The sequence below is a fragment of the Alosa pseudoharengus genome, unplaced genomic scaffold (assembly GCF_046254945.1).
Source record: "Alosa pseudoharengus isolate Yale_2024_CS ecotype anadromous, Long Island Sound unplaced genomic scaffold, YU_APseudo_1.1 YU_APseudo_1.1_scf_8, whole genome shotgun sequence".
Lineage (NCBI taxonomy): Eukaryota > Metazoa > Chordata > Actinopteri > Clupeiformes > Clupeidae > Alosa > Alosa pseudoharengus.
The window spans coordinates 37,137,279-37,158,904 of NW_027468870.1; the positions used below are offsets into that span (position 1 = coordinate 37,137,279).

General features: G+C 40.4%; 1 protein-coding gene across 1 annotated transcript; it reads right to left on the minus strand.

Annotated features, from left to right (window-relative positions):
- Nucleotides 1-6,213: 6,213 nt before the first annotated feature.
- On the minus strand, nt 6,214-13,400 carry LOC143112761 (transient receptor potential cation channel subfamily V member 1-like). The gene is made up of 12 exons (XM_076275035.1): nt 13,279-13,400; nt 13,059-13,196; nt 12,675-12,973; nt 12,362-12,535; nt 11,509-11,673; nt 11,319-11,414; nt 11,142-11,212; nt 10,836-11,001; nt 10,651-10,717; nt 9,787-10,100; nt 9,552-9,673; nt 6,214-7,283 (listed from the first exon to the last, which is right to left on the minus strand). Exons 1-12 carry the CDS (start codon nt 13,331-13,333, stop codon nt 7,100-7,102), a joined length of 1,851 nt encoding a protein of 616 aa, XP_076131150.1. The 5' UTR covers nt 13,334-13,400; the 3' UTR covers nt 6,214-7,099.
- Between the last annotated feature and the right edge of the window lie 8,226 nt (nt 13,401-21,626).

Consider the following 21,626-nt stretch of genomic DNA (forward strand, 5'->3'; position numbering starts at 1 on the left):
GGACCCTGATGATTACCGTTTACCGCTTGGGAATGTTGGCATACAAATGCACACACACACACACACACACACACACCCCTTCAGGCCAATGCACACTAACTAATCATGCACACCTGGTGAGGGTGTGTGGTATTTAAGGGGTTGTTCTCTCTCTTGATTTGGACACTTTTCTGTTTGGCAAATATTGCAGGCACCTTTGGATGATCCATCTTCCACTGGCACCTTCTCTTTCTTTATCTCTTAAACATCATATGACTTTGGCATACACATACACACACATACATACTCTTACTTTCCCTATTAGACATTGCTGTTGATGATGGTTATTTATATTTTGATTACTTTTAAATACAAACATCATTGGTTAACTTTATGTCTGTTGTTAATAAGTTGTTTTTTGCTCTGTTGGTTTTTTAATCAAATTATTGCATATTTCATTAGAAAATGGCTCATTTACATACACATAATATTCCATTCAATATTCAACACACAAAAAGCTGCTGCCAATGCAATGCTGTCACATATTTTCTAATGTGGTATACCCTCAGATTGTACCGACCAACCCCTCTGGCTTAACGACTACATGTACTTAAGCAAAAGTAGCCTACCAATACATAAATGTACTAATGCACCATAATAAGAGGGAGTCTGTCTGGAAGTGTTAGAGTTGAGTTGTGTAAAAGTGAAAGTACTAGTTTGGACCTTCTCACTGACATGTTATTATTATATTATATTATGGCATCATTTGATTATCATTGCTGAAGCATCAGTTTGTAAGCAGCATTGTTGTAGTAGCTGCCAGAGAGTTGGTTTGAACTGCTTTATGTTCAGTTTTATATACAGGCACAACAGATACATCTAAAAGTTAAAAAATAAAATAAAAATAAGTTCTGAATCCACAATAAATCCACAATTCTTGAGATATAACACACATTTTCCTCTAAACGTAATTGGTAATTTCTTGTAAAATGGCACAAACAGGTATTTAAGTCTCATGACCTCACCACAGGTGTGCCTCAGGGATCAGTATTAGGACCCTTGCTTTTCTCTATTTACACCACTTCCTTAGGTGAGACCATTCGCTCCCTTGGATTTGACTATCACTGTTATGCAGACGACACTCAACTTTACCTGTCTTTCCCACCTGACTAGTGTTTCCCACCGGATTTCTGCATGCCTTAAGGATATTTCAGCCTGGATGAAAGATCGGCACCTTCAGCTTAATCTCTCAAAAACAGAGTTTTTGGTGTTTCCAGCTAAAACAGCTATTCCCCAACAGATTAACATCCAGCTTGACTCAACTTCACTGACCCCAACTATCGGCACGTAACTTGGGCGTTGTAATTGATGACCGACTTAACTTCTCTGAGCATGTAGCTTCTATTGCAAAATCATGTCGGTTTATGCTTTACAACATTAGGAAGATCAGACCTTATCTGACACAAGATTCCATACAACTTCTTGTTCAGACCATGGTCATCTCTAAGCTGGACTATTGTAATTCACTATTAGCTGGCTTACCCGCTTGTGTAATAAGATCATTACAGGTGATTCAGAATGTTGGAGCACGCCTGGTCTTCAATCAGCTAGAGGACTCATGTAACTCCTCTCCTAGTTACTCTCCATTGGCTCCCTATAGTAGCCAAAATTAAATTTAAATCTCTCACTTTGGCCTATAGGACACTGACTGGATCTGCTCCTAGTTATTTTAATTCAATAATCAAGCCTTTCATCCCCAACTGCGGTCTTCTGATGAGTGTCTGTTATGTCGACCAGTCATAAAAACTAGGTCTAATTCAATGACTCTATTCCTCAATGGTTCCATGTTGGTGGAATGAGTTGCCCAGTGCTCTCTGTTCCTGTGGTAGTTTTGGGTCGTTTAAGAGGGGTCTAAAGACATTCCTATTCAACATGTACTTAGTTGTTTAAGCGCTTATGTGTTATGGTTTGTATAATATTGTTTTATTTTCATTAGGCTGTTAATTATTTTCACATTATTGTTTATTATTGATATTCTCCTTAATTTAGTCTTACCATGTCATTGTTTTTATATTATTGATTGAATGGACATTATTGTTTTATTATTGCCTTTCCCCTCATTTTCATTGCTTATTTTATTAGGCTATTGATAGAATTGATATTGTTGTTTATTATTACTATTCTCCTATTCTTATTTGACCAACATTCTAATCTGTTCCCTGTTCAAATTTAAATATTATGTTGTTTTGTATTTGTGTGTCGCTTTGGACAAAGGCGTCTGCCAAATCCATATCCATAACAAAACATTTAGTTTTTAACATGAGGGAAATTAAACCTATGTAAAAAGTAATTTAATTTGATTTATCAGGTGTTATTATTAAACTTTTGAATAGTGGCATTTTATGTCCTGACTCACTCTTTATGTTGTGGCTCAGAGCCGGTTTTAACAGGGTTGAAGGAAAGTGGTTAGTAATCAAGATCTTAAGTCTAGATTTGAAACTGACAACATTTTGGGGATTTTTGATGTCACATGGAAGTTGGTTCCCAAGATTAATTTGCATGTTTACTTCTGACAATGTGTTTTACCAATAAATATTTCTCCTGAGAGATCTGGACAGTGTGTACTGCTAAAGCAGTCTGATAGGTAATTAGTTCCATTTAGTGATTTATAAACAACAGTAGTGCTTCAAAATTAATTCTGTGATTTAGGCTACTGGAGACAGTGCAGGGACTTCAGGGGGTATTCCAAGTATGTGACTCAGTGACAAACATGGGTAAGTTAACCCAGAGAAAGTGGTAAACCTCCTACAACAAAGCCCTATGACATTGTTTTGTTAGGAGAATGAAGCCATACAGTTCTTCTATTAGGATGTTTACCACATAAGGGATAATGTATTGTCCGCCGGTAATTATCAGAAAATAAGTCCCGACAGGGAGAACAGAACCCCGACGCGCAGCGGAGTCATTATTCAGTTTTGCTTCGACCTGAAGGGACTTATTTTCTGATAATTACCGGCGGACAATACATTATCCCGCTTATTACACGGCTACTTGCCAAAAAGAGAAAAGAAACCTACCACAATGAATCTTTAAAAATGATTTTGCTACCGTTTCGCGTCTTCCGCTGACAAAATAAATAGTTTGCCACAGATAGAACTTGACAGTTTCAGGTGTTGCGTGGCAACGTCTTACTAGCTTACTTTCCCTTTCAATAACTACCCACATTTGTCTGTAGGAAGGCCTGTGAAATGGCCATTGCTGTAATCAACCCTGCTGAAGAAGATTATCATAGAAATCATGTTTTAATCTGAAATAAGACCTCTATGACAATGTTTTTGAGGTGGTAAAATGTTGATTTTGTCTTTGCTTCTATGTGGCTGTTGACATTTAGGTAAATTAAGACACCACAATGTATCCTTTGCTTTTAGCCTTTTATGTCAAGAAGAGTGGCAGGCACACTTGCAGTGCATATAAGTTTGTAGACACACACACATGCGCACAGACAGTGCACATGCAATACAAACAATGCTTTGCTTTGTTGCAAACCTACAGCAGTCTGAAGCACACAGACACACCCACATACAAGTTGAGAAGTTCATAAGCATGCTTTACTTTCTTCGGGTAGTAGGCTACATGGCGACACCATGTGGTGGTCATATTGTGTGGAGTATTTTTACTTCACTTCAAAGTTGGACTTTTCCTCATTGTCTTTATTGTAAGACTAAGATCAGTTGGCAAAAAAGTATATTTTTGGGCTTTATTGCCTTTATTCAGATAGGACAGAAAAGAGAGTAGCAGGAAGTGAGTGGGGTAGGGGTGGGATCGGTAAAAATGACCTAGGTCGGATTGAACCCGGGTCAACGTGGGTACTTGCACCCGAATGTGGCAGGCAGGGTGCTGTAGCCAGTTGCTACATCATTTCCTCAAGGGGAAAAAGAGGAGGAAAGGCTAGGGATATCCTCAAAGGAAGCTCCTATAGTTGCTATAGTTGGCCAGTATGTTAGGGCTAATAGCCTACTGTAGATTTGGGGACATCTGCGTGTCATTATTACCCCTGTGGTCAGAAAATGATCTGCATCATGCTAGTATATTGTATTGTGCTAGTATATTGATGAAAGCCTTAAAATATTAGAACTTGGTACAAGAATGGTCTGAAATTGCTTCATACAGCAGACAAACAGACTTAACATGGTGCCGTATAGTTTAACATGAGATCCCAATGAATATTATGAGGAAACATATCTATAGGCCTATATAAGCAAACATATCCATGACTTTTTAAGATCCATATGGAAGCAGCCTATCAAGAAAGAAGACTTCAGTTAAGTTGACACACTATATAATGAAAGCCTCTATACTGTAGATGGATGTCAGTTGACCTGTCACGTCAGACATGCCTTACCCGGATTACCAACACTATTATAGTTTCACATTTAGATTTATACATTTATCAGGCGCTTTTATCCAAAGCACCTTACACATGCCAATTATAGTACAAGGGCCATTGTCCCTGGAGCAACTTGGAGTTCAGTGCCTTGCTCAAGGGCAGAACGGTGAAAACAAGATATTGAACTTACAACTTTTCAGGCTACTGCATGCTAGTCCAGCTCCTTAGCTAATACGCTACCACCGTCCCACATATCACAATCAATTCATAAGTGATAAAGAGTGACATCTGCTGGCTGGTGAGCTGAGACAGTTGTTCAATTAAACATGGCTGAGAGTTGTTCAATTAAACATGGCTGAGAGTTGTTCAATTAAACATGGCTAAGAGTTGTTCAATTAAACATGGCTGCGTGGCTGAGGGCTCAACTCTTCTCTTTGTTCTCTTTGTTAAAAAGGGGCCAACGGGGAGGGATGTCCCTCAGGACACCCATTTCAAAACATAATGTAGCTATGCTCCCACTCAATGCTATTGTATTGTAACTGTTTTTCTTGTTGTATATTCTTGGTGCTTTTTTGCCTTTATTGTGATAACATAGGATAGTGAGACTGACATGAAGTGAGTGGGAGAGAAAGATGGGGTGGAATCAGGAAATTACCTGGGTCAGACTGGTGGACACTGCACCCAAATGTGGTACGAACACTGTAACCAGTTGCGCCACAGCGCGTATTGTAACTGTGTGTTGACATCTTTTGTTGTAAAACAAGTTGGTCCCCTCCACCCTTGTGAGGGAAAACCTCAACTCTATGTTTTGAAAGCAACAGAGAAAACAACTATGAGCAGTTAGCATCACTGCAGTGTTGCGAACACCCTTTTAGCAACTGCCGCAATGCAGTTCATCCAGCTAGCTCCTTTCGTTACCCGGTGATCAAACTAGTTCCCTTACTAGTATAAACAAATAAAGCTCATCACAAAGATGGGAAGTGAAACCTTTGTGGTGAGTCAGAATGCTATAGTTACTTATGTCAATCCCAATGTCTATGAGGGTGCTCATACTGAGAGAGAGAGAGAGAGAGAGAGAGAGAGAGATTCTTTCTTTTGTAATTCTACTGGGTTATCTGTAACACTGGCTTTGGCAACACTGTACCCAAACAGTCATGTTAATAAACTTCTTTAAATTTGAATTTGTAAGAGAGACAGACAGAGCATTCTAATATTATTTTAGTCTATGGGCTAGGAGGGGTCCACATGCGTGGTATTTTCTTGTAGCCCTGGTCCCAGAGTTTTAAAAAAATCATGTTAACAAGAAATAAACTCATTCCCACTTAAGTAAATTCCCCATTGAAATGAATGGGATTTTAATCTTTAACCTTTAATACCCCAAATAGCATATGTGGACCCCTCCGAGCCCATAGACTATTTAGCTTAACAGGTATCCTTAATCTGTATTAGTGTTAAAAAATGAGGAAAGGGATATATTAATAAACTTGGAGCTATAGCAAACATATTACTAAGATTACTGTGAAAATACCAAACACAATAGTGAGATCATTAGCCAAGGCTGCCATTCATGCTAGGTGTTCATGTTTATGTTCATCTTTATGGTTCTTTTTTCCAAATCGACTAACAATGTCATCAATAAACATTACATTAACAATGGAATTAACAGTTCAAAGTAGTCTACATTAGAAAATATCTAAATAGAGTAAATAATCTAAATCTAAATAGAGTAAAATGTCTAAATAGACTAAATAGAGTTTAACAGAATAATAACAACAACCATAAACATACAAACAACGACTCCGAAAGGAGAATTCATTTGTTAGATACAAAATGCTCTAATTTAAAGGGACACTTGGCAGGATTAGCTATATTTCCCCCTCTGCTGGAGATATTGTGCATTATGCTATTTCAAACTGTGAAAAAAAAGGTAATGATAAAGCACATGGATTTGTTTGCAAGCTAGCAAAACGGTTAGCATAAGTTAGGCAGAAAAATGTGGATGTGGAAAAGGTAAGAAACACGATTTAAAACGAGTTTGTTGTTTCTCACTTCTCTTTCCGGGACGGTAGTCTCAATGTTGCAAGGTTGGTTTTCTGCCTGGGGACGCTAGGGGCAGCGGGGAAAGTCACCATTTTCACCGGAACAGGTCATTTAACCATCCAAATGATTTCTAAACGGGTTTATTACATTGAAATAGTTGCCAAGTTCCCCTTTAAAAGGTGGGCAACGTGCAAGATCTGTTAACAAAGTCCATTTGCATGAACTACAGCTATCTTGTTGCATGTGGGAGGATTGAGTGGACTCATCATCAATGTGTGCACTCAAGGCTTTATCCCGGTGTTAAATTATGAAATAGATTTTTCCTAGTTATTAAATCAGCTTCAATTAGACTTAAAGGTGCTCTGAGCGATGCCATACGTTTTTTTAGGCTAAAACATTTTTTGTCACTTACAGCAAACATCACCTCACCATCTGCTAGCTGCCTGTTTCCTGAATACATTGTAAAAAAACGCGATCTCTGTTGACAACCCAGGGTCCAAAAGTGGCCACAAAACAATTTGGGCAAACCTTGCCCATAAAAACATAACAAACTGTTCCAGCAAATCACAGACGAGATGCGCGTTTAGGAGAGTTTCAATTGCATGGGAGGGACGGGAGAAAGTAGCAAGCCAGCTTTCTGTTTTGTTTGAACATCAACAGAAGTGACGTTACCCAGCATCGCTTAGAGCGCCTTTAAGACATTGCACTTTGCCCAGCATTAAAATTAGGGCCCAAGTTCTGTGAAATGGCATGAGCATGATCACAACAATACCTCTCCTTGGGACGAGACCTTGGTATCAAGAATTCTAGGTTCCCAGGATCCTCATTGATTATGCCCATGTCGGCGTTCCACTTGCTCCAGTTTACTTCCTGAACTCTGAAATTAAGAAACAACACAATGCAACTTTACCCATTCTGACCCAGAAGTTCATGAAAACAAAAAGCAAAAATGGTCCTACGTTTACTTTGGTTGTGTACATACTTGGAGAGTACAGAGTTACATTTACAATTTTATCCAAATCCACTTCATGCTACATGCTTCAGGCTACATACGTGAAGCATTGAACAGTTCAATGGCCCTGGGGACAAATGACTTCCTCAGTCTGTTAGTTGTGCATGACAGTGAGCGAAGTTTCCAGCTGATCAAGCTCTTCTGCTTTGTAATAGTGCTGTGGAGTGGATGACATTCATTGTCCAAGATGTTGATCAGTTTGTTCAGGGTCCTTTTATCTGATATTGAAGTGATGCACTCCAGTTCGGCTCCCACGACAGAGCCAGCTTTCCTTACCAGCCTGTCTAGTCGCCCAGCATCCTTCTTCTTTGTGCTTCCTCCCCAGCCACAGCACCACAGCATAGAAGAGGACGCTGGCAACAACAGGCTGGTAAAACAACCTAAAGAGCTTACTGTATTGAATTACTTACTTGAATTTCCCCTTGGGGATAAATAAAGTATCTAGTAATAGTAATAGTAATATGTAGCCATAGACAGTAAAAGAAATGGACAAACAGACTCCGTCGTTTTCAATGGGAGGGCACTGAGTCAAATAGAACGATTTTTCAGTTGGTCCCCCCAGTACTGCGCAGACTCACACTTAACTTCGTGACGTTAGCCATCGAACTGAATCTTGTAACTCATATGATAGATACACAGAAATTCTTCTCACACTTCCTTCGCCTTCAAAGTCATCAAAGTTAAACATTTATTTATGTATTATTATTAATATCATCCTCACCAAGTCGTGTTAATGTTGAAGCTACCACACATGATCATCTTCAAAAACAGTCATGCTAAAACAAAACAAAAAGTTATAGCCTTGAAGCTAATCTTCTTTCCACTTTTCCGACCTACGGTCAATCCATCGAAAACCTCTGAAATGATTAGTGTCGTTTTAAAAAAAAATTAGGTTTACTTTTATTATTATTATTAGGTTGCCTCTGTGTAATGCTTTACCTTAACATACAGTCGTGTATGCTAGGTTTTGCTTATGAGTTACCGTCATAGACAGTAAGGTGGACTGAGCTTCTTATCCAAACAATACGGTTATCTCCCTACGGCGTGAAAGAGAGATTACGTCAAAGCTAGCTTCCCTCCAACCAAACAAGCTAACCATTCTTCTTACGGGTAACCAATGTTACGGACGAGGTAGTGGAGTCTGTTTTGCCTTTGTAGTGTTTATGTAGATTACACAGAAGCTACAATATCGGCACAGGATATATGTTATATGAAGTTATGGTATTTCAAAAAAATCCTAGAATAAATGGGCTTCTATGGGAGTTAGCAGAGAGGTGGTCCCTCCAGCCTACGTCGATTCTTCTACTTCCGGGAATTCGCCTGCCCCCTTGTATGTAGCAGAAGTCAGATGTGTACAGGGTGAACAGGACTGGAGAGAGCACAGTACCGTGTGGAGCTCGGGTGCTGCTGATCACAGTGTCAGAGAGACAGTTCTTCAGTCTGTCAGGTAATCTGTAATCCAGGATACCAGGTGAGCGTCCACACCCATCTGTAAAAGCTTGTCTCCCAGTCTGAGGGGTTAGATGGTGTTAAAAGCACTTGAGAAATCAAAGAACATGATTCTCACAGCACTTTTCCCCTTGTCTAGGTGAGAATGTGTCCTGTGTAGGAGATAAGTGATGGCATCGTCCACGCCCACTTTCTCCTGGTATGCAAACTGTAGTGGGTCTAGTGCATGGCGTACCTTGGGTCTGAGTATGCACAAGACCAGTCGCTCCATTGTCTTCATCACGTGTGATGTTAGAGCGACAGGCCTGGGTGGGTGTGGCTTCCTAGGGATGGGGGTGAGACATGATGTGGTCTCACCAGGTGCGTCTGAGGGGGTTGTCGGGTGGCTGGAGACTGATGGCTGTTGACTGAAGCCATTGTTGCCGCACTGTTCGTGGTCACCATGTGGGGTCCTACTAGTCCTCCTTAGCCTCTTTAAGTTTGGTTTTTAATTCCCCCTGTACGCGCCTCAGCTCTGCCATGTCCCCTAATCTAATCTAATCTATTAGAGTTAGAATTACTAATGTGCCACTCCTGCAGTCGTGTGGCTCCGTTGTACATCCTTTAGCTAAAGTTTAGCTAATATTTTCATCATGCCAGTGTACGTATGTATATGTATGTCTGTGTACAGTATGTGTAGGTCACCTGAAGCACCAGCGGCGTTCCTCAACATTCTCCGTGCCCAGGTTTTTCTCCACTCCAGAGCGAAGTCTGCACTTCAAACACCATGGTAGATGTCTTTCTATATCCAGGATGGTAATGGCTCGCTGAGAACATGAAATCACAGGTACAAACATTGAGAACCATACTAAATGATTCACTTCAGGTGGCCTTTCAGAAGCACAGACATAGAATGTTACAGCACAGACAGATACTATACTTGTAGTCTCCAGATGTTTGCGCTTTCCTCAGAGGTCCTCTGCACAGTTTTGCTCATGAGGGCGATGAGCATGTTGAGGAGTAAGATGTAGGTGAGGACGATATAGGAGATGAGCAGCACATAGAACACTTCCTTGTAGCGGTACTGCTCAGTGAACTCCAGGTCCCCCATGCCAATGGTGAACTTGAACAGCTCCAGAGCGGTGGCAGTGAGGTTTTGTCGAGCTGGTTTTTTGCAAGTACGATCAATGCCTTTTGTATTTTTGGACTCCAATACTGTTTGGTTTATTGGTTTATCCAATAGAGTGAATACCGCTGAGGAAAAGACATTAAGATGGTTCACACAAAGGTAATGTACCCGATTCATTTTCTTTCTTTTTAAAGCTATGAGCAAGACTGAAGACCATAGACAGGGATGAAATATAAAGGCTGCATCATCTTGCCTATCCAGTATCATTGAAAATGCAATGGCGGAAATTTTTTTTTTTTTGGATGACAATGACAACTGATAGCGTAAACATACAGATAGCTTTGATTAAACCTGAGTGACGCATATTTATGTGGAGAGCTAGACAGTAGCCCTATTTGCCCAACGAGGCACTGAGCCAGGCAGCCGAAGGCCGTTGGCTGAACTTTTCCTGAACGTACAGATTGCCAGTCCACCCCTGCCTTCACATCATGTAGTCACTTGTGCACCTCACAAATCGCCTACAGTCAGGTCTGTCTGTCTCTCTGTTGTAGTCATTTTGAGAAATCCACTTACAGTTTGCCAGTTCTTTGGGAAATGTAGCAAGGCAATTGTGAAATAACTGTAAACAACATGAGATGATAAGCTTTGGAAAAAAATTGGAAGAAATATATGTACCTGCTGAAAATCCAAACAGGAAAACCATGTAGACCACAAAGAAATGCAAAATGTCCCCAAGAATCATCTAGCATGTGAAGAAAATGGGTGATTAATTGAGAATAATTCAAAGTCGTCCTTTGAATAATTGTCTTACTTTTAATCTCCTCCTGATCCTGACACAAATACAAACAAATGCAATCCACCTTCTGCATCATGACACTGTAGATACCCATGTTCTTGGACCCTCTGAAGTAGTAGAGTAAGTTGACCCAGCTGAGAGCAAGACACAACTCAATGCACCCAAGGTATTCCCTCCTACTACAGAAGTAGAGCACCACGGAGACCAGGAAGAGCACTGCCTGGATGAAACTGGGATCCGGGTCGGGCACAGAAAATGAAATGTCAGTAAATGGCAGTCTCATAGGGAATCTTGTACAAAATTCACAATTTGCCATTACAAAAAGGACTTCAGAAAAGCCATCTACTAGGAGTGACTAGGTGTGACTTACAAAAGGAGGTCACAGAAGCCATCTACTGGGAAACTTTCAATAGTCCGTTGTTTTCTTCTCAAATCTGATAACTTTAGAGAGAACCGTGTTAGACTTAATATATAATTTATTTCTAAAGAATGATGTTGCCCCAAACTATTTTTCACAAATGGCTCCAATGTTAGTTGTGATACCTACCCCTTTAAAAAAGAAGTACACAGAACCCAAGAGAAGTATGACTTGTCCTGACAGAAGTAAGTGACCGTGTAGTGTTTTCTCCAGTGGATATGGTGGCTGGGACAGATGAAAGCAGTAGTGAATATCAGACCAAACGCAGTCCTTTCAAAGCTATCAGACATAGAGTATTAAGCTAAGGTGAATGACTGACCAGTGCAGTTGATTCGTGTTTCCAGAAATAGGTCACAATGGAGAAGATGCTGAGATATATCAGATAGACCATTAATCTGAAGAGAAATATTGGATGAGCAAATCTCCTCCACTTCTCCTCCAGCAGCCCATTGAGAGGCTCCACCTGAAGCATCTCCAGACGGTTCTGCGATCACAGTTGATTTCCTACTTGAAGTCAGTCTATCTGTCTGTGTGAATCTATTCAATGTATATAATGGAGAAATCTCAAATATTAGAGCTATAGGTGAATTTGTCTTTTGGGTAGGCCACAGCCTCCGTTCTTTTAATTATTTTACTTTTAATTTTGATGTTATTTATACACCACATTGTGTTGTAAGTGGGAATGTATGATTTCAGACACAAACTCCTATAAAATATGGGAAGTACGTACCTATCAGGAACCTAAAGATCAACAAGATTCCCTCATGGCCCAAATATATTCTGATTTCTCCATCATATTGACTAGCCTGGTTAGCACCAGAACAATTTCAATTGAAATTTGGTCAGGACAAGGTTCGTTCAAGGTTCACCCATTTCCAAGGGGCGTCACCAACAGACGCAGATCAAAATGCTTCTGGACGCAATTGGATAGACCTAAAACCAATCAGAGCAATGAACGAGATGACATATTGGTGCCCAGGTTTTAAGAACATTGGAAATGGGAGTGAATGGCCTCCTAGCCCGACGGATCCGCAGAGCAAATTCAAATTTGCCAAAGGTTCGTCTGGGTTCTCCCAGGCTACATATTGAGCCTTCTTCCAAGACAAAATAAAATGATATCTACCAAATGGTCATGAACATATACAAACAAAACGTTGTTCACATTGACCTACCGGGATTTCACCATGAACGACTATCTCCAGAACAGACTTTGTTTCATAGGAGTCCAGGGATGACAAGTCATACAGTGAGGAATAAACCGGCCCATAGGCCCACTCTGTGAACTTTCTGGAAAGATGTCTGGTCTTCTTATCCTGGAACTCTCGATGCAACATGTGTTTAAACAGCTTCAGCAAGAAGGAAGAGGAGAGGAGAAGTAAGAGAATTATTCAATGCGTTATGGAGAAACAAATCAAGGTGTATCAAAATCCTTTTGCCAGGAATAATGCTTCTAGCAAACAATGCAGAATTTAAATCTAATCTCACCTCAATCTTGCCTTTCTTGGCTGCTAGTTTAATTGGTGTGAGGCCCTGCTTGTTCTCAATCTCCTCCAGTTTGACTTTTGGGTGAAGCTGGGCAGCTCTGGTCAGAATGTGGTCATACATCTTAATAATAAAATCTGTGTTTTCAGGGCTGTTATCTGCTACCATCACCAGGGCGTGGAGAACTATGTTGCCCTGAGAGTCTGCCTCCCGTACATCTGCATTCTGATACTGGTTTTCCAACAGGAAGTCAACCATGTCTTTCTGGTTGGTGCAGGCTGCCAGGGAAAGTGGCAGCTCTCCTGCAAACAGAAACGGCATGTTTTTATTTGGTTATTGTGTTCAAATGGACATCATAATGGTCTGATTGCTTTGATATCTCTGTACCAAAATAGAAGCTGGGTCCATCTTGCAGCTGGAAAAACCTCCCACTTGCATTGGCATGGACATCAGCTCCTTTCTGTACCAGAAGCTCAACAAAGTATTGACTCCTTCTCTCAATGGCTACATGAAGGGCTGTCTGGCCTACAGGGGAAAAGAATACATCATACTAATGTCGTACGTGCAGAAAAACATCTATGTTTTAACAATATGTATGAGCTCCCACCTTTGTAATACATGTCTGTATACGCTGCATTGACAAATTCCTCCAAATCACCCATCTTTTCCGCAATATCAAGGAGCAATTTCACGGTGTCATTTCTGCCTTCTTTCAGATTTAAGAGAGCTTTAAGTAAAGCAGTCTTTCCCTTGGACTGATCTGCACAAAGTTAGAAAGGTTAATGATCAAACAAGAAAACTGGCGATTTTCCGGAGTCTTTGAATCATAAAGAGCATTTGAATCAAGGGTTTTGTCAAGGCCTGAAACAAATAAAAACATATTACACAACACAGAAAGAGTAAACAGTAAACCAGATACCATGAAACCAGTGGTTATGAAGAATGAACGTTTTTGTATTTATTTATTTACTTACATACTTATTTATATGTTCTAGAGCAGGGGTATCAAATGTACGCCCGCACGATGATTTTAAACGGCCGGCACGTCAGTCCCTGTTTTTTTGTGTGTCAACCTGTCTAGGGCATATCCCGTAGCATATTGTTCAAAACAGGCGCCATCAGGCTACTCAACAACAAACAAACTTCCCTTGTGTGTGTGTGTAATGTGTATCACACCAAATTGGTCCACCATACCTTCCCAACTATGCACAGTATCCCATTAGCTACGTTATCAAAATTAACGCGCACACATTTTGTTTGAGCAGGAGACAGAATACGCACGCAGGCACGCAACTAGGCTACTTGTTTTCTTTTACTCGACGATCTATATATGGTTATCAGCACACAATGTTGAGCTAATTCACTAACTCAATAGGCTACTCATCATGGATATCAAAAGTTTAAACAACGAAAACAGTGGATGGAGGCAATAAAGCTAGAGGAGTTATTCCAGATGGGCAAGAACAAGGTAGGCAATTGGTGTGCTTGTCAGAACGTTAACAGCTGTTTATCACCCGGAGAGAAGAAATACTCTTTTCTGATTGGCTGGCGGGTGGCCTTTAATTCTGAATAACAGGACACCGTTCCATATCAATGCTTATGAATGGTAACTATAACAACCATAGTAGGACGACGGTTGCAGCGCTCTAGAATCTTTTGGTTGCAGGCTTCCCAACAATGGAATCAACTGTAAACAGGCTAACTGTCCATGCTAAAGTTGTACAACAAGCTGAACTAGTGAGCTTCTTTTTAAACAGAACCGCGTGTTTACAGTGTTTACAGTGGCAACCTGTGATAAGCGGGATAACGGCCTTCGAGGTGTGTCCAGTTATACGGAATTAATGGACTTGGGCGGAGGCAACTCCCGAGTTTTTGCCCCTCGCCCTCGTCCATTAATTCCGTATAACAGGACACCTCGGCGGCCGTTATCCCTTACTTAAAGCCAGACGTCACGGCACGCTAGAACAAAACTAAAGGTAACTTTAGCTATAGGGCTGTATCAAGTTGTCCAAATGAATAGGTCATCGTAGACGTTGTTGTTGTATTATTGCATGTGGATATTGTTATTATGCTATGTAGGCTACTTTTTTTGCAATGCACGGACCTAAAACCAGGAAACGGACAATTTTTTTTTTTGTGGGGGTGGGGTGTGCGCCCCATAGTCTCTCTCTCTCACACACACACACACACACACACACACACTGTACCTTTCTTAGCCACAGTTTCTTTTAGTGGTGAGCACAAACAAGTGTTATGGACATTGTTATGCACATTATTGACTGCAGTTTATTCTCATCAGTGTGGTTATAGGACCATTATTTCACACCAATTTTGAATAAACCATACTGCAATACAGATTTCATGGTTGCACCATGCACATGTTCGCCGATTATGTGGCCCTCAGTAACCTAAAAATTCAATGATGTGGCCCTCTATGAAAATGAGTTTGACACCCCTGTTCTAGAGGGATCCTACTACTCCAAAGAATGCATATAGCTAATAATGGCACTAAATACTAATGCTAAACAACAATACTGTTCAATGGTAAGGGACTGTAGCTGGGGAGAGCATGGAGTGTGGAAGAGCAGAGTTTTCAATAACAGGTTTCAGCTTAATTTCATGTCTTAGATGTAGTCTAATGAACTTTTGAACATAACCCTTGTGACACTCAATAAAAGTGACCCATGAGTGAGCCAGTGTTTTTGTTTTGGACTTGTGTGTGAAGAGAAATATGTAGATGCCTATGCTTCTGCTTTGTGAAAGTCAACTTCAGCCTTACATTCAGAGTCAGTCAGGTGCTTCATGGCCCGGCGCAGGTACTGCTCCAGTCCCTCGAGCTGAGCAACCTCTCCACTAGAAACTGCTGAGAAGAGCCTTCTCATGTCACATTTGTCCTTGTCTTGGGCAGCTTCACCTGTTATTCCTCTGACGCCCCTGCATGAGGAGTTTGTTTTATGTGAAAAACATAGCTCTGACAACTTTTAGAGAATTGGGCAATGAGCCTACTTCCGACTTTTTATAAATCAGCAACAGAAACTTCCAAACATTCCAATGTCATTGCATGTACATGAAACATTTTTAACAATACTGTTGTTTACACAAAAGGGTGTGTTTGAACTTAATCATGACGCTTTTTTACTGTACCAATTTCAGTACAGTTAGTCTAGCACAGGGATGTCAAAGTCAAATACATTAGAGGGCCAAAAAAACAAATTTGCTACAAGCCGGGGGCCGGACTGGTTCAATGTTTATTAAAACATATTCAAATGACTGCACGTAACCTATTAAACCAAGACGTGTACTGTATTTTATTTAATGATTAAATGAATAATGACTGTGACTGAAGTGCGGGCAAAGTTTGCATGTACGATTTTTCCCATCCTCACCGACCTTGTTTAAATGATCATATGATGCCTCCTTGCTGCTTTGTCGTCTACATCAGCCTTTCTCAAACTTCTTTGACCTGAGGCCCAGTCAAGGCATACTTTGGGGTCATAAGGCCACCTACATGAACCCACCCCCTCCTCCCACCCCCCATCAAATTATCATAATGATATCACAATTATTATTATTTTTATACTATATTGCTATACATGCACTTCAAAACAGTCAATGTTTAAAGTGCTAAGATTGTTCACAAAAGTTTGTGAAAACATGCACATCAGAGTACTGCTTTACTGTAAAATATAATTAGGCCTACAATAGTTTCATTGTTTTTGCATTGTTGCATGATGCTTGCATGAGAAATACTTCTCAAAACAACAGCAGTTATATGGGTGCCGTTGTTTTGGGATGTTTCCCTCATGCAAGCATCATACACTGATATTTATATGCTATTTAATTACATTTAACACAATACCAGCTTTTGTGAATGGTAAATGGCGGATCAGATCATGCGTAAATCACTGATCTGGAGATCTTTAACTAAGACTAATTAATAGCTTTTGGCTGACTTTAATACTTAATTCCAAACAGTGTTTTATATAGTCTGTGCTCTGTTTTTTATGGAAGTTGCATAAATCCACGTCGTTCTATTAAATGTCGTTTCATAATTAAATAGCCTTCCAATAGGTTGAAGCTTAGCTTTGCTACCAACGTGCACACGCATGCATTGAATAAACGCTCATACCACTACTTAATTCTATGCCTCTATGTTTGATGACACCAAATTAACAAGTATTTCCTACTAATTGCAGAAATGTTTGTTTTCTTTTTCTGTCCGCGGCTCCTTGATCAATTGCGCAGCAAATTATCAGACGATGGCCCGGGAATAATTTCACTCTGCAGACCATTGTCCACATTGCGGACCGCGGCCCATAGTTTGACAAATGGTGACCTGCATGCTGCCATATTAAGGCCTTTTTACGGTGTGTTTTAGCCGGGTTTTCACGTGGAAGGCTCTGTAGAAATCTGGCACCCTCAACGAAGTTAAACTGAAAGAGCGTGCCGTTCACAGACACCAGAATGAACGAGTTCACAGTAACGTTCATCAGGCAGTAATACAGTACGCTCAGTTCACGTTCGCTCAAAATATGAACGAGTTAATGAACTTTAGTTCAATGAACGCGTTCAGGCACGACACTGGGGAGGGGGGTAGCTGAAAGTTGACATCTGCCCTGACTGAATACTGATGAATGAAGCCAAGGCCCACTTGCGGCGCCGCAGTGAGTTCGCGGGCTACCGTTGCATTGTGGGGAATGGAGTATTGGTGCGTGCAAAACAGTAGCCGGCGGCTGTGGCCTGCGGGCGGTTCTAATACTAATCAAATTTCATCCCGGGGGCCGTAGATAATTCATTCCGGCCCGCGGGCCTTGACTTTGACATGTCTGGTCTAGCATGTCAGTTAAATGTAGAAAAACCTACATTTGGGTATTGCGGGAAAGACTCTTAAATGGACAATCATCAACTTAGATCAGAGGTTTTCAAACGTTTGGTGCCAAGGCTCTGTTGTGGGGGAGACGATCTGATAGGCTACCATTTTATAACAGTAATGTTATGTAAAGTCTGAATTCTACCATAACCATGTGTACCATATGTAAAGTTTGAATTCTACCGTAACTCACTTCATGAAATTTCTGTTGATTTTGATCTTCAAGTCTGAAGTTATCTCCTCTAGGTCTTCTTGATATTCATAGTCCATAGGGCTCATGTCATTCTTAGATGCAAATGCACCGCAGTTCTTTGCTTCCTGTCCTTTGTTTTGAGCACGCTCTTTGTCCATCCGGTCATCCACTTCCAGGGTGAATGGCCTCTTTGTTGGTGTTCCCATCGTGCTTTCTGAATGTTATGACACCTGGATGTGGAAATACCCATGTCATTGGTTATGTAGCGTGCAATGTTTCAGATGATACTGTATATGTACCGCTTTGAGTTCAGCACACCTGAATATCTATAGCAGTTTCAAGGGTGTGTAGGGTATGTCTGTATATAAAAAGAAATTACGGGGTCATCCCCAACACAGAAGGACATCTGTGCCATCTGTCCCTGTGAACCATAACAGCAAAACACTTGATATACTCCAAGATCAATGATCAATCCATCCATCATATGAAGCTTTTCAGCACTTTCATCAATTAGCCACATCGCAGAAGCCAGGCCACTCTCATCTCTGGTCTTGGGAGAACATCAGCTGTGGCATATCTAAGTGCATCTTGAGGCACACTGTATATTAAACTCCTGATCTATGTTAGACATCCACTGCACTGCATAATTCCTTGTTATTCGTTTAGTTAATGTCTTTATATTCACTGCTGTTAAAAACCACAAACACTTCCTGAACAAATGATATTTGGGGCGAGGTTGAATATCCAGAACTGATGGCAATGGTGGACTAAGAGTTTTTGAAGAGCAGGAGCGAAACCCCCCCCCCCCCCCAAAAAAAAAAAGGGCACATATCTCACGACATGGTGCCTCAACCTCATGCAAAAAGCTATGAAGCATGAATGGAGTATGACCCACTGGAACCCTGGGCAGAGACCTGGAAAGGGCCCATTTAACCTCAGAATTTTGTAACTCAGCTAAGGAAGGGGGGAACATGCCCCCCCACCCCACCCCCAGGAGAAAAAAATTGAAAAATAACCCCTTAAATGATCATTTCTTGTGAGTATTGTGGCAAGAAATTAACAGATTGAAATGTACAAATATGACATAACCATCAACAGATTTAAGCCATTTTGCTGTGAAAAAAGACACCAATTACAAAGCATGATTATCAGGGGGGCCTCATTCAAGTATCAGAGGTGAATCCCATAACCCATGATATATGAGTGAGGGGCCCTATTCAGATATCAGCGGTGGTGACAGAGGAGATATTGACATCAGGCTATGAAATATTGATAGTATAAAACTTTTTAGAGCCTGTGAAATGGGGCAATGGGGCTGTGGAGAGACAACTCCCATTGATATTGCCTAACTCTATTTTAGGGTTCCTTTTCATCGGTCCTGATAAAGTCTTTAGTCATGCTCAGACTTTTCTTGGAAATTTAGCCTGAAATAACAAGACTACCTCTAGATATTTAGGGTTAAAATTTTGACCAACATGTAAAACTCCTTGTCCAGTCCTGTTGAAAAATTAGGTCAATGCTACTGTATCTTTAAAGGACACAGAGAGAATTAATCATGCCTAAATTTAGGGAACACATCATCACCCCAGTTCTGGCCAATTTTCAGTGGTTGCCAATGAGTTTTAGGATTCATTTTAAAATCCTCCTAATAACCTATAAGCTTTACATGGTTTGGTACCTAACTAAGATTTATTAACCCCAACTGTCCGGCTCGGCCCCTCAGATCCTCCAGCCTGGGAGGGACTTTTAGTTGTTCCAGAAAGTAAACTGTTAACTAGTTTAGCGATCGTTTGCAGTTAGAGCACCCAAGCTTTGGAACAGCCTCCCTTATAACATAAAATCTGCACCATCAGTGGCTGTTTTTAAATCTAGTCTAAATGCCCATTTATATACAATTGACTCCCTTACTTAGTGAATGATTCCACTTATGTCTCTGCTAATTTATCATATTCTAACCATTTTTGTTTGTTTGTTTGTATTATTTTGGGTACTACTGTATACTTTCCCTTTTGTTTCTTATATTGAGTTAAGTTTGTGTTTGGTAGTTTGTCCTTTTATTCATTACTATTTTTTAATTATTATTATTACTATTGTTTGGTTTCTTGTTTGTCCGTAAAGCACATTGTGCTCTGTGCTTGAAAAGTGCTATATAAAAACATTTATTATTATTATTAGTAGTAGTAGTGTTATTATTATTGTAAAATACATTCTATTGATAATCCTTCATAATTAAGAAAATTAGCTTTCTTGAATAAGTACCCAAATGTAGCATCCACCATGTTTCAGATGCTAAATGGAAACGACACTAACAAATTATGATGTACAGTAATATTGCCACTGTTGTCATAGTATGGTACTGGGTCTGAGAGAAAAATGGGTGTACTTACGCTCACTAAATATCCAAAAAGATTTTCCTACTACTCTGCAAGAATATCCATACAGGGCTCATGGTGGCTTCTTACACAAAGTAGGAGATTGAGAGGCTTAAGACGCTGAGGAGAAATTAGGCTGGTAGCGTAATGGAGTAATCTCCAGAGAGCGGACTAACAGCCTTTAAATGTTGACTAGTATTGATCTCTTTCATTGCTCATTGCAGCAATTCTACAAACCAAGGCATTCATTCATGCACTGTAAAAAAACAACAACATTTGTTCATTCAACTTATTCTAAGCAAGTCATCTTGTTGCTTTGTCTGAGTTAAATTAAACTTATTAAGCTCACTCACTCAATTTATCCTAACACTACATTCACTTAATTCAATGCTTAACACTACACAGTGACACAATTTAACTCAGTCAAGGAAACATGATGCCTAGACTGATATGAAGTGAGTGAATCTGGTGAAACCAGGCTACAAAGACAGTGCCCAGTTTGGTTACAGCACGTGGAGTCTGCCTGGGTCATTTCCTGTGTGTGTGTTTATATAATATATATTTAAGACATAGCCTAATGCTTCATGCTGACCACGGACCGTCCCACTTGCCACAACCCTCTCCACTCCTGCCTCCAAAACGAGTATAAAGTCATCATACTCACAAGCTTGTTGAACACCTTGGGCAGCGTGCTCGTCACCCAGCACTGTAAGGGTGCCTCTCACGGCTGTACTCAGCTGGACCTGGGCAGCCTGGAAGAGCTGAGGGTAGATACTGGACTCACCTAGCTCCACCCCTGGATGAAAGACATATAAAAGATGATGATGATGATGATGATGATGATGAGAGGAGAGAAAGAGGAGGAGGAGCATGATATAGCCACAATTGACAACATGCTCCTCTTAAAGAGCATCAGTAATGGTGCATGGAATTGTAATGCCATAATTTCAGTGAATGCATTTACCAAGCTCTTTCATCCATTAAAGCCAATTAAAGATCAGCCAAAACCACCCCAACAAATATTGCCATTACATCGCCTCCATTCTGTGGGCCTGCAGGTGCCAAATAGTAGCCTGGCCCAACACAAAATGCACAAAATGCAGTTAGGAAAATGCATACATTTATTTACAGCAAAGGTAGACACATGCACGGTGTCCTGACTGTTGATGCTGTTTATTGTCAGTTTGTGAAGTTAAGGCGAAGTAGGAAGTGACATCAGAATCTCTGATCAATGTGATTGGTGAGGATGGATCAATGATTTCAAAGTTAGCGCATCACTTCGTAAATAAGTCTGGATTTTTCCAGGCTAGCCAAAAGGGGCAATTGAAGTAGACTTGGGGAAGTAGGTGATAACAGATGAACAGGAAAGACTGAAATACTGAAAGAGGTGCAGAGATAGAATACCATTTAATCATAAGTTAATATGGTGAAGACAGATAACTTCCATGTGGTATATATATATATTTATTTATTTTTGCTTAATGCTATTGATAAATATAAAGAAGATATGCTCACATGTT